A 13,103-nucleotide genomic window follows, 5' to 3' on the forward strand; every position below is an offset into this window, starting at 1 on the left:
GTTTCTCCCCTGTGTGAATTCTTTGATGTAAAGTAAGACTTGCGCTATGACTGAAGCTTTTTTCACAGGACAGGCATTTGTACGGTTTCTCTCCTGTGTGAATTCTCTGATGTGAAGTAAGACTTCTGCTGTGACCAAAGGCTTTTCCACACTCCATGCATTTGTATGGTTTTTCTCCTGTGTGAACTCTTTGATGGGAAATAAGGATTCCACTCTTACTGAAGCCTTGTCCACACTGGAGGCATTTGTATGGTTTTTCCCCTGTGTGAATTCTCTGATGTGAAGAAAGTCCTGTGCTATGACTGAAGTCTTTTCCACACAACAGGCATTTGTATGGTTTCTCCCCTGTGTGAATTCTTTGATGGGAAGTAAGATGGTCACTCTGACGGAAATCTTTTCCACACACCAGGCATTTATATGGTTTCTGACCCGTATGAATTCTTTGATGGGAAGTAAGGTTTACACTCTGACTGAAGCCTTTTCCACACTCAAGGCATTTGTATGGCTTCTCCCCTGTGTGAATTCTTTGATGGGAAGTAAGGTGTCCAGTCCGACAGAAGCCTTTTCCACATTCGAGGCATTTGTATGGTTTCTCCCCCGTGTGACGTCTTTGATGGGAAGTGAGGCTGGCACTCTGCTTGAAGGCTACTCCACACTCCAGGCATTTGTATGGTTTCTGCCCTGTGGAAATTTGAGGGGAAATAAGGCTTCCACTGTCCTTGAAACTTTTTCCACTGTCCAAGCATGTATAGTTGCTCTCCTGTGTGTGAATACCTCCGTGAGAAGTTATCTTTTGTTTCTCCCCAAATCCCGTCGCACATTTCAGAGATTTAAGGATTTTCGTTCTGTTACAGTCACTGCAATCAACATTTTTGTCTGATTTTACAGAAAGCCTTTCCTCAGTTCCAATGTCATCATTTGTATTGTATTTTTTATGAATTTTATCAAATCGTGCCATTTCATGGGAATCATCTCTCTGGAGAGAACCAGAATTCATTCTCTCTTCAATTGGCTCTTTTCCTTCTTTCTTTTTCAGGGCACCAGAATATTCAATGCTTTCCGCCCCATCTGAATATGTCACTCCTTTTTCATTCACGCAGTGCTCGTTCATTTCATTTGCTGGATCACACACTTCCCCTGTGGAAAGAGAAAAGAACTGCAGCATGAACACTGAAAAAGAGGAGAGTTTCAGTTTTACAGACTGAACTAAATTAACTGCTGTACATCACGCAAAAATTCAAAGGACAGGTGTCTGAAAACCATTTCAAGAGTCCTGGAGGACAATCTGGTCCTAAGAAATACCACACCGTATGGAGAATAGGATTTTATCAGGTCAGTTACTGGCAGAGAGATCCTTCACTGACCTAAACTTTAAATCAAAACACCAGCCCCGAAATGTAGCCACAGGTCTGCGACTTTGTTGTTCGGCCGTGATAAAGGTCTGTGATTGGTTCATTGCTTTCTCTTCCCAGGTCAGGGAGGGATGACTGAACTGGGCCTCTGCGATAAAGGCAATGGAAATTTTTTCTCTGTGGTGTTTGACTCACAAACGTCCCCCTGGCTGGAACATGAACAGCTTGCCCTCCTATCCTTAAAAAAGCACCCCAGAAGTTGTTTAAGCCACATCTTCTCCCCAGCCTTTCAGTACAATGAAGGAACAAGGGGTCCCCCAAAGACTCTGACTCCACTATCTCCCTCTCTATGGCCCCTTCCGCACACGCAAAATAATGCATTTTCAAACCACTTTCACAACTGTTTGCAAGTGGATTTTGCTATTCCGCACAGCTTCAAAGAGCACTGAAAGCAGTTTGAAAGTGCATTATTCTGCATGTGCGGAATGAGCCCAACTTTCTTTTTTATTTCAGTTAAACCTGGGAAGAAATCAGGAATGGAAAATAATTACAGAAATGGAAGGGGAAAATTAGAGGGTCTCAGTTACATTCAGACCAATCTGGGAAATAACATCACCCTATAACCACAGAAAGGTCCAGACTGTAGCCTCTCTCAAAGTCCATATGTTCCCGCCAAGTCTGTGCTATATCCTACTAGTTTCAGCGCGGCCAGGTTCCCCCTTCTGCTTGACAGGGGATTCTTCTGTCCCCCTCCCCCAACTGTCAGGACTTCTGCTATGCAACCCACCCACTGCTCACACCACTTCTGCATGTTGCTTTGTTTAGTAAACCAGTTTCACGCCTCTATGATGCTGCCAGGAGACAACTGGAGATGAATCCCGGCCAAGGCTTGAAAGGTACTGAGAAAGTAAGGATTGCCTCCGCAAGATGTGGAGTTTTATAGGGATATTGCTGTCATGTTGGGTAGTCTCTATGTGACAGGCTGCGCAGGCAAAATACAGTCCCGAGGGACATATAGTAGCTACCTGCCAGTTCCTCCTCTTCATCAAAGATCCCAAGAAACACGTCTTCTTCCTCTTCAAGCTGGGATATGAGTTTGGGCTTAGCAATCAGAGGACCTTGTAATCAGGGGGAAAAACAACCATTACTAAAATTATAACTCTCCTGAGTGCAAATAAATTCCTCAGTCCCAAGTGAGGCTGACAGCCCATCCAGAAATACACAAGAGGTAAATATTAGGAATGGGATGAGGGACAGTGCAGAGTCAAGAATTGTCCATCTGGCTCCAGCAGTTTTGTGGCTGCTCCCTGTCAAACAGAGATGGAAACTGTGATGGATTCTGGAGTTTTCTGCATTGTAACAGAGCAAAGCTCCAGCACACCAGGAGCTAACCACAGCTGCTTGTGATTGGCTGGCAGCTTAAAGAGCCAGTTTTTAGTCAATGCTGTGAGAACTGAGAGGGAGTTCTGCAGCAGGGGGAGCTAAGGAACAGCTGCATTAGGGAATTGCCCCGTTTTCTTGGTGCAAAGCTTATTGGTGCAAAGCTTATTTTTTTGAGAGGGGACAAGTTCAGGCAGACAAGAGTGTTCTGAGTTCCCAGTAAAACAGCAGAGGTATGCTAAAGCACACCGGTTGTTGTTTTTATTTCTGAGGGAAATCTACTAAGGAAGAATAAGCAGGAAAGGCTCATCAAGGACTGTGGCCCTTCACAGAGAAGGGAGTGGATTTTATTCTGTAGGGACACAGAAGGAAGAAAATCCTACTCATAAACCTTAGTGGGTTCAGATTGTCCTAGGCAGTGTGCAGAAATCCTGCTAAAAACATCTGTTTCCTGAGAGTAAAGTCATTCCCTCAGAAAAGAGAAAAGAGAAGGGGAGCTGTATTAGCAACTGAGAAGCTTTTAAAACCCCTGACTGGTAGCAGAGATCTGCTATTGGGATCATCTCAGGCGAAATGGATCCTCACCGAGAGAAGACACATTCCAGAAGTTCTCCATCATGACTTCCTTGTACAGCGACCTTTGGGGGGGCCGCAGTAGGGCCCATTCCTCCTTGGTGAAATGGACGGCCACGTCTTCAAAGGACACCCCACCCTGCAAGGAGGAGAAGGAGGAAACGTTTCTTTATATCACTGGAAAGCTGATCTGGGGGCGGAAAAGCACAAAACAGGGCCTTTTGGGATAAGGGTCATAATTACAGTTCTGTAGTGTCCAGCAGTCCATCAAGCACTGCTTCTGCGAAATGGGATCCCTTATCTCTGAAAATTAGCACTTCAGGCTGGTTATGATTCCCCAGTTTTGCTGAATGCAGATGATGCAGGGCTATTATCTAGACCAGAATTGGGTCTTCATAAAGCATTAAATTCATTTATTAATCCCTTTGATCAGGAGGGACTACCTGTAAATTGTAAAAAAATCTAAAATACTATTTTCAAAAAGGTTTTGCTCTGGGGACAAAGTCTGAACTAAACTGTCAAAGGAGGGAAAACTAACCAAGTAGCACATTTTAAACATGTAGGAGTCAGGAATTGAAGTTGCTAGGATGCGCTTCTGGAATTGTTCTATTCAAAAAGCAGCCAATATGTCCCTGCAGCCATTAGAAGAAGAAGAGTTTGGATTTATATCCCCCCTTTCTCTCCTGCAGGAGACTCAAAGGGGCTGACAATCTCCTTGCCCTTCCCCCCTCACAATGGGGCTGAGAGAGCTCCGAGAAGCTGTGACTAGCCCAAGGTCACCCAGCTGGCGTGTGTGGGAGTGCACAGGCTAATAAGCTGAATTCCCCAGATAAGCCTCCACAGCTCAGGTGGCAGAGCGGGGAATCAAACCCGGTTCCTCCAGATTAGATACACGAGCTCTTAACCTCCTACGCCACTGCTGCTCCTTATGGTTTTTAAGGCTAAAATAATCCCTCAGGTTCTGCTTGGGGCAGGTGTCTGGAGAAGTGGAATTTCTGAGTCTTCGGACAACACATTTCTGCCGGTCCGGTGATAGTTTACAGGAGTGCCAAGTTGTGTCACAGGAATACACTCAGAGTGGAGTTTGCACAAGACTCATTTGAATCTAGGGCTTCGATTGCCACCTTTAATCTGAGAATGAAGGTCATTTTTATAGTACCCAATATCTGTAAAGGATTCAATGGTGTTGATGATCGGGACAGCCGCCTGGCCTTGACTGCATTCCATAACCCGGGCGATGGGCCAGCATCTGCGGCGGAGACTCTGGCGGAGACCTTATCTCTGCGAGAGAGATGAGAACTCCGTTCCCATGGGAATCCGGGAGGGGGGATGGGATGGACAGAGTTATAACCTGTGCTTCTGGCGGGAGACTTTATTCCTGCCACGTCGTGTACGTGAGCTTTCTAGGATGTCTGAATAAACGGTCTTTTACACCAAAAAAGCCTTTTATTTCTGCTTCTATGGAATTCCTTACATTGTGGCAGGAATCTTAATTCATCTATCTCCCCAGTGCAGCGGACCTCTGGTGTCTTGGCATGGAGAGGTTGAATATTCCTGAATCTGTGGAAGGTGCGGTAGCCCCCAAAGAGGGCTCCGAGCTTTCCCTTATGGATTTGGAGGAACCGGCCGGAGCACGGGTCACAAGCTGGTAACTCTTTCCCGTCCACCGTATCAACGGAGTCTTCCCTTACCTCCGTTGGGACGAGGGGCGAAGAGGCAATCATGTGGACTTGCATGAGTCGTTTGGGAAGCTGTCTATGGATTCGAGCGCCTGTGGATCCGGATATCTGCCCGTTTCCGTGTGGATTACAAACCTCAGATGCAACCTGTCACGGAGGAGACGGGTCCTGACCACCTTTCATGCGGCAACACAAGGAGTCCATTGAGCGATTCCTGGACTACGTATTTTGGTGATGCTCCCAAGAATCCCACCGTGGCATAGCACTGGGAGCCCGTCCGAAGACCACCGTTGAAACCGGGACTATATCGAGGATTGGGAGGGGTATCCATTACCAGCTTCCCGATCGGACCCCCCCCAGATCCCGGATCAACAGCTACACCTGAGGTGCCCCGTAGAGCCCGCCCGGTGGACACGAGGTCCTACATTCTGATGAAGAGGAATCCGAAGAAAGCCTGCCTTCCCACCCGGATCTATTCCCCCTCCCATCAAAAGAGAGCTGGGATGAGGAAGTGGGCCGACTGCGAGATGCCCAGGAAGCATGGGCCCGTGAATGCCAGCTATGGGAGAGAGGAGCGAGAGCAGCTGCAGCAGAAGCGTGAAAACCTGCAAAGGGCCGGGGAACAGCAGCGCAAAGGAAATCCAACTCGAATTGGACCGTGCCAAAGGCGCGCTGCTTGACGGCAATATGTGCAGAACCTATCAGTCCATGATAAAGTCCTGGAACACTCCAAGCGCTGGACTTACAGCGTCAACGCGAAAGCGTTAAGGCCTTCGCGTGCGCAAAGTGAAACTAACTGCAGCTGTTCAGCAGGGCGAACTGGCCAAACTGGAGCGAGGAGAAAGCAGCTTTGCATGCGCGCACCAGGATGCACTTGACTCGCAAAGAGAGAGATTTAGCCGCCATGGAGAAAGGAACTGAAGAAGCAGCAGGACAAGATGCCCCAAGTTGGAGTCTACGGCTGTCACTGGGTACAGCCAGCGCCAGAGGGGCGGCGCTGCTGGGTCCTGCTACTTCGGCGCATCTGCCACCTTCCAAAGACCGGCTCCACCCAGAACACCAGCGGCACCGGCGTTGGTACCCCCACCTCCACCGATTCCGGCCCTCCCTGCGCCGCTGCCTCAACCTGCTTAACCGCCGCCCCAGCGGGCGTAAAGGGCGATGGAGAGAGGATATTACAGACCTCCAATACCTGCCTGCCGTTTCGATGGGACCGCTTCCAAGCTTCACCGCTTCATCCCTACAACTTCGATGCCCACATGGAGGGACTATGGCGATTTATACCCGGTCTGAACGCGAAAAATCACGGGACATCGGTTCCGTCTTAGATGGAGCGGCAGCCCGACTGGTTTGAAACTCTTTTTGATCTGCAAGGGGAGGATATGCACCGCCCGCGGTGCCGGCGTTCACCAAAGCCTTAAGGGCTTCGCTTCCAAGATCCAGTGCTGAAAATGAAGCCATGCCCGCCATCAAATCTATTCAGCAAGGCCACCGCTCGTTTGCAGAATTTGCCCATTAATTTACGTCGCGGCGGCTGCTTTCGACTCCCTCCTGAGTGGCCTGGCGCGCCAGAAATGTAGATACTTCTCGGATGCTGGCCGGCGGCAAACTGCGTGAAGCGGTGTTTCTTATTCGGATCCCCGCGCACTATTGCTGGTGGATGCGAATTAGGATCTCAAGTGGCGTCTACGTTTGGATGCAGCGCTTCGTGCGGGGGGCCATGCGCCCAAAACCGCCCGCTTCGACCACCGCTGCGATTAAAGCCAAACCCAGCAGCCTCTACCGAAACCACCTCCGAGCGCCGTCGCCGTCTGGGATTGTGTCTTTACTGTGGAGGACCGGGTCATCTAGCTGCCAACTGCCCGAAAAAACAGAAGCCAACCGCTCCGGACGCGCGCACCTTATCTGCCAAGCCACCATAAATCCGGGCCGCCCCCAGCGAATTTCGTCTAAGGCAGTTACCGAAGGCGACCCAGAGGAGGGGGAAGCAGCTGTTTGCCTCTCTTCAGCCCCCATGGATATGGGTTCGACTCCAGATGCGGTGAGTGAAGGCAGCGCTCCCATTACGATTCAAGCGTTTCTGGCCAACCCTGCTAAGCATACTCGTATTATAGCCTCAGCCCTTGTAGATTCTGGGTGCTCCCATTGTTTAATGCGGCCCCAGGTGGCGGAGGAACTTGGACTAGACCGAGTCCCCCTGGCTAAGCCCATACCGTTCACCCAAATGGACGGCAGTCCTCTCGGGGCCGAAGGACCGGCCCAGTTCAAAACGCAACCGGTCCTCCTCCGCTGCGCTGACCATTGGGAGAAAATTAGTTTTATTCTGGCGCCGGTGGCCAAACACTCCATAGTCCTGGGCATGCCATGGTTGTTGTTGCATGAACCAAAATTCATTTGGAAAGAAAGGATCTTAGAATTCACTGACCCTCCCTGCGGAGAACACATGAATTGGGGGGAAAACTCACCTTCTCATGACATACCCCCCCCCCCGGCTTCATCAGCGATGCACGCTCTAATTGCTCCCGATTCTACCGGCATTCCACCGGCTTACCAAGATTTAGCCAGAGTATTTCAGGAGCAAGAATGCGATCAATTGCCACCCCATAGAGACACTGACTGCAAAATCGTATTACAGCCAGGGGCGCAACTGCCCAAGGGTAGAATCTACCGCATGAGTCCCAATGAGGAGAAGGAACTTCGTGCCTTCTTAGACAAGAACCTCGCTCGCGGGTTCATACGACGGGCTACCAAACACACACATGCTGCTCCTGTATTGTTTGTTAAAAAAAAGGATGGGTCTTTAAGGCTCTGCACGGATTACCGAGGACTCAATGCGGTTTCCCTGTCCAATAAATACCCTTTGCCATTAATCAAGGACCTTTTAGATGCATTGGGCAAGGGACGCATTTTTACTAAGTTGGACTTAAGAGAAGCTTACTACAGGGTCAGGATTGCGGAAGGCTATGAACATTTGACTGCATTTAACACAAAATTTGGACAGTATGAATACTTAATAATGCCATTCGGGTTAAGTGGGGCCCCCGGAGCTTTTATGGCCCTTATCAACGAAGTTCTCCATGATTTATTATACAAGGGAGTAGTGGTGTACTTAGATGACGTTTTAATTTATTCACAAACCATGGAGGAGCATGAAGCATTGGTTCGGGAAGTATTGAAACGCTTGCTCAACAACTCCCTCTTTGCCAAACTTTCTAAATGTTGTTTCCACCAAACCTCTATCGACTATTTGGGTTACCGGATCTCTTCCGAGGGGCTAAAAATGGATCCTGCTAAGATTGAAGCAGTCCTCCAATGGCCTGCCCCTACCAATCGAAAGGAACTCCAATCTTTCCTAGGGTTTGCTAATTTCTATCGTGACTTTATACCCCATTTCGCTGAACTGACTCTCCCACTCACAGACCTCTTACGCACTAAGGGTAAAGATCCACAGGCTGCCAAGCCCGGGGCCCCCCTTTACTGGTCTAAAGAATGTCAGACAGCCTTTCAGCTTTTAAAATCAGCTTTTACTACCGAACCTATCCTAAAACACCCTGACCCAGATCTTCCGTTTGTGGTTCACGTGGATGCCTCGGACAAAGCGCTTGGAGCAGCCCTGTTGCAGAGAAATAAAGATGATAGGCTGGTTCCGTGTGCTTATTTATCAAAGAAATTCTCCGGTGCTGAGCTCAACTGGACTGTAGGGGATAAAGAAACTGCGGCCATCAAAGTAGCACTTTCCACTTGGCGCCACTGGCTGGAGGGGGCTAAACACCCCTTTCAAGTTTGGTCGGATCACAAGAACTTGGCCGCCCTCTCCACCCCCCTCAAGATGTCCGCAAAACAACTCCGTTGGGCCGATTTCTTTTCTCGTTTCTCTTTCACTGTCCATTTTTTCCCCGGAAAAACCAATAAACTGGCTGATGCGCTCTCGCGCCTGCCCGGGGAGGGGGGTGGAGCTGCCTTACGGGATATTCCGCACACTGTTCTCTCCCCCTCCCAATTGGGGCTGGCTGTCACTCGATCTCAGACGTCCACTCCTCCTTCTCCACCCATTCCCAGCCTGGTCTCTCCTTTCCTACGAGAACTCGAGGAGGCGGGGCTGCGCGAGCCACCAGCGGAGGAAGGTGACTCCCAATTGCGCCTGGAGAATGGTGTTTGGCGGCGGGGGGGATTGTTGGTACGTGCCTCCCCCCCTCCGTAAGCAGGTTCTCGAGGCCTGTCATGATGCCCGCTCGGCTGGACATTTTGGCTTCCTAAAAACTCTGCATTTGGCCCGCCGTCAATTTTGGTGGCGCGCGATGCGCAAGGACATTGAGACATATATCAAAGGTTGCTCTGTTTGTGCGGAAGCCAAAACCGTTCCGGGAAAACCCCATGGTCTGTTGAAGCCTCTCCCGGTGGCCTCCCGCCCCTGGGAAGTCATCTCCATGGATTTTATTACGGATTTGCCAGAAAGTCAAGGCAACACGGTCTTGTGGGTGGTGGTGGACTTATTTTCTAAACAAGCCCATTTCATCCCATGTGCTTCCATCCCCTCCGCTCCTAAGTTAGCGCGTCTGTTCATTCAGCATATTTATCGTCTACACTCCGCCCCCGTTAAGGTGGTCTCCGACCGCGGACCCCAATTCATTTCAAAGTTCTGGAAAGCTTTTCTGGGTTTGTTGGGGGCCGCCCCGGCAATTGCCGCCCCCTACCACGTTCAAAGTGACGGTGAGTCAGAGAGAACGAACAGAACCCTGGAGCAGTATTTACGTTGTTACACCAACTACCACCAAGACAATTGGTGCGAGTTAATTCCGTTTGCAGAATACGCCTTTAATAATGCGGTTCATAGCAGTACAAAAAAAACCCCCTTCGAAATTGTGTCTGGTCGATCCTTCCCTCCGTTGCCGCAACTACCTGCGGAAGCGTTGAATCCTCCGGAGTTTCAACAGTGGATTTCATCTCTGGCCGAGGGGTGGAAAACGGTCCAGACCGCCTTACAGCAGGCTAAAGACTCCCAAAAACTTCAAGCGGATAAGCACCGCTCGGATTTCCCTTTACGTGTGGGCGCCTGGGTGTATTTGTCTACCAAAAATCTCAGAGACGTGCATAAATTTTCAAAACTGGGCAAAAGATTCGTGGGACCTTTTCAGATTACTAAAGTGATTAATGATGTCACTGCCCGATTGGACTTGCCTAATTCTCTAAGTAATATCCATCCTGTCTTCCATTCCAGTTTGCTCAAGGAGGCTCCCGTTTCCGATGCCTGGCACGACCCGCCGGAGAGACCCCCACCGACTATAATTGATGGCCACAAGCATTACGAAATTGACGCCATCCTGGACTCTCGTTTTAATCGCAAACGCTTGCAATATTTAGTCTCTTGGGTGGGATATTCCTCTGGGTATAATCAATGGGTTTATTCCGAAAATATTGACGCCCCTGCCCTCATTTCTGCTTTCCATCGCACCTTTCCGCACAAACCTGGGGGGGAGAAGTCTTTTTTAAGGGAGGCAGAGTGTAAAGGATTCAATGGTGTTGATGATCGGGACAGCCGCCTGGCCTTGACTGCATTCCATAACCCGGGCGATGGGCCAGCATCTGCGGCGGAGACTCTGGCGGAGACCTTATCTCTGCGAGAGAGATGAGAACTCCGTTCCCATGGGAATCCGGGAGGGGGGATGGGATGGACAGAGTTATAACCTGTGCTTCTGGCGGGAGACTTTATTCCTGCCACGTCGTGTACGTGAGCTTTCTAGGATGTCTGAATAAACGGTCTTTTACACCAAAAAAGCCTTTTATTTCTGCTTCTATGGAATTCCTTACAATATCCAAGTGAGCAGTTTGGATACAGGAATATATAGATCTGTTGCAAAATACCTGGCAATCGTCATCTTTTAAAAATCTAATTAAAATCCCTTTTACTTGTTGACTGTATAAGAATTGTGTGAGCGCCCCCTCTGCCACCCACCCCTCGCAGGAGCTTGGCTAACCTTCTGGAAACAAACAGGACATGATGGTGGTGTCTCCTCATAAGAATGTTACTTCTGTCACTTAGTTAACAGCACTCCTGCAAGCTTGAACCTTTACACCACACCAACCAACCCCTCTTGCCCTTCTTCCCTTTTATCCCTCTCAGGATATTCCATCCCACCCGGGAGCTCCGTGCTCCCCCCTCCCAGTGGCCTTCAGACTTCCTGGCCCTAATCCATGACTGCAGCCTGGCTGGGGCTGTGCTGAGACTGGACCCACTCTCTAAAACTGCTGTGGGCTGCTGATTGCAGCTTGGCTAGGGCTCTGCTGCCTCCACCCTGTTCCCTGGAACTCCTGAGGCTTGCTCTTGCTGCTGAGGCTCTCCTGCCATTTCTCTGCTGTTCCTTCTTGCTGCTGGTTTCCTGGAGGTCCCTGCTCCTTGGGGAAAGTCCAGGGGCGGGGCTGCCAGTTGGGAGGGGCCGTGCTGCAGGTTCCTGGGTGAGTATTTATGATGAGGAGGGGGCTGCCAGGTACTGGGAGGCAGCTCTATCCCTGGTCACATTGTATAGGTTTGGGCCATTCAGTCCACCCCCCTGCAATGCAGGAACTCACAATTAAAGCACTCTTGATTGATGGCAATCCAGCCTCTTTTAAAAAAAACGTCCAAAGGAAACTCCACCACCTTCCAAGGCAGCTTATTCCACAGTCAAACAGTCCTTTCCCTTCAGGAACCTTTGTTCCCTCTTGTTCCCACTTCAACATGTAGGCAGGGAAACCAAAATTCCAATATTATCATCTAAGAAATTAGTATTAACACATATTGCCTAAGATTGCAGACACAGTTCCTGCAGGAATAGAATTATGGATAACCTATTAGAATAAGATCTATGCATTTTAACAAGTAACATTTGATATGGTTTGGTTGTTTTATAATTCTTTTAAACATAGCTGGCATCTTACCAGGGCAGTATAAAGTTTCCCTAAATCATGGCCTAGAGTTTAAACTGGGTAAATCAGGTTAAAGGAATTTCAAGTGTCAATCAGACACAGGATGAAGGCCCTGACATCTAGTTGTAGAAAGAGCATTTCGGCCCCCTGTGAATCAAAATAACGAAGAGCTACATTCCAAACTATAAGCAACAGCTGCAAATGCTCAAAGTGGGAATAGTCAGTTTCGTTTCCAGGAATGCCTCTGTTGATAACCGGATGGGCACCAGAGGAGCAAAGCCAGAAAAACATATTTTGTTATTTTGTTATTACAAGCAGACATAGGAGAAAAAATCCGAGATACCGTGTTTCCCCGAAAATAAGTGTCTTATATTAATTTTTGCTCCCAAAGGTGCGCTATGTCTTATTTTCAGGGGATGTCTTATTTTTCTGCTCCAGAGCTGCATGCTCTGGTGTTCTGTTCGACGGGCATGCTTCCAAACAAAAACTTTGCTACGTCTTACTTTCGGGGGATGCTTTATATTTAGCACTTCAGCAAAACCTCTACTACGTCTTATTTTCAGGGGATGTCTTATTTTCGGGGAAACAGGGTAAGTGATAAGGATGACCCAGGATGGGAGGGAGGTTGTAAAACAATCAAACCATTAAGCAGGGAGCAGCACTGGCGTAGTGGTTAGGTGCACTCTAACCTGCAGGAACTGGGTTTGATTCCCCGCTCTGCCGCTTGAGTTGTGGAGGCTTATTTGGTGAACTACTGTGTTTCCCCGAATATAAGACAGTGTCTTATATTAATTTTTGCTCCCAAAGATGCGCTATGTCTTATTTTCAGGGGATGTCTTATTTTTCTGTGTTATGTTCGTCGGGCATGCTTCCAAACAAAAACTTTGTTATGTCTTACTTTCGGGGGATGCCTGATATTTCGCACTTCAGCAAAACCTCTACTATGTCTTATTTTTAGGGGATGTCTTATATTCGGGGAAACAGGGTAGATTAGCTTGTGCACTCCCACACACAGCAGCTGGGTGACCTTGGGCTAGTCACAGTTCTTCGGAGCTCTCTCAGCCCCACCCACCTCATAAGGTGTTTGTTGTGGGGGGGAAGGGAAAGGAGTTTGTAAGCCCCTTTGAGTCCCCTGACAGGAGAGAAAGGGGGGATATAAATCCAAACTCTTCTTCTTCTTCTAAGGTGCCAGGATGTCTCTAGAGGAGTCCTTGAT

The 13,103-nt window shown here is 48.9% G+C and overlaps 1 protein-coding gene across 1 annotated transcript; it reads right to left on the minus strand.

Annotated features, from left to right (window-relative positions):
* Positions 1-219: 219 nt before the first annotated feature.
* On the minus strand, positions 220-5,041 carry LOC125425427 (zinc finger protein 383-like; the record flags this gene model as incomplete). Its single annotated transcript, XM_048483036.1, has 5 exons — positions 4,997-5,041; positions 3,318-3,444; positions 2,378-2,470; positions 607-1,137; positions 220-309 (listed from the first exon to the last, which is right to left on the minus strand). Coding segments are annotated over exons 1-5 (886 nt in total), but the record flags the coding sequence as incomplete, so codon positions are not given.
* Between the last annotated feature and the right edge of the window lie 8,062 nt (positions 5,042-13,103).

Source organism: Sphaerodactylus townsendi, unplaced genomic scaffold (genome assembly GCF_021028975.2).
Source record: "Sphaerodactylus townsendi isolate TG3544 unplaced genomic scaffold, MPM_Stown_v2.3 scaffold_447, whole genome shotgun sequence".
Classification (NCBI taxonomy): Eukaryota; Metazoa; Chordata; class Lepidosauria; order Squamata; family Sphaerodactylidae; genus Sphaerodactylus; species Sphaerodactylus townsendi.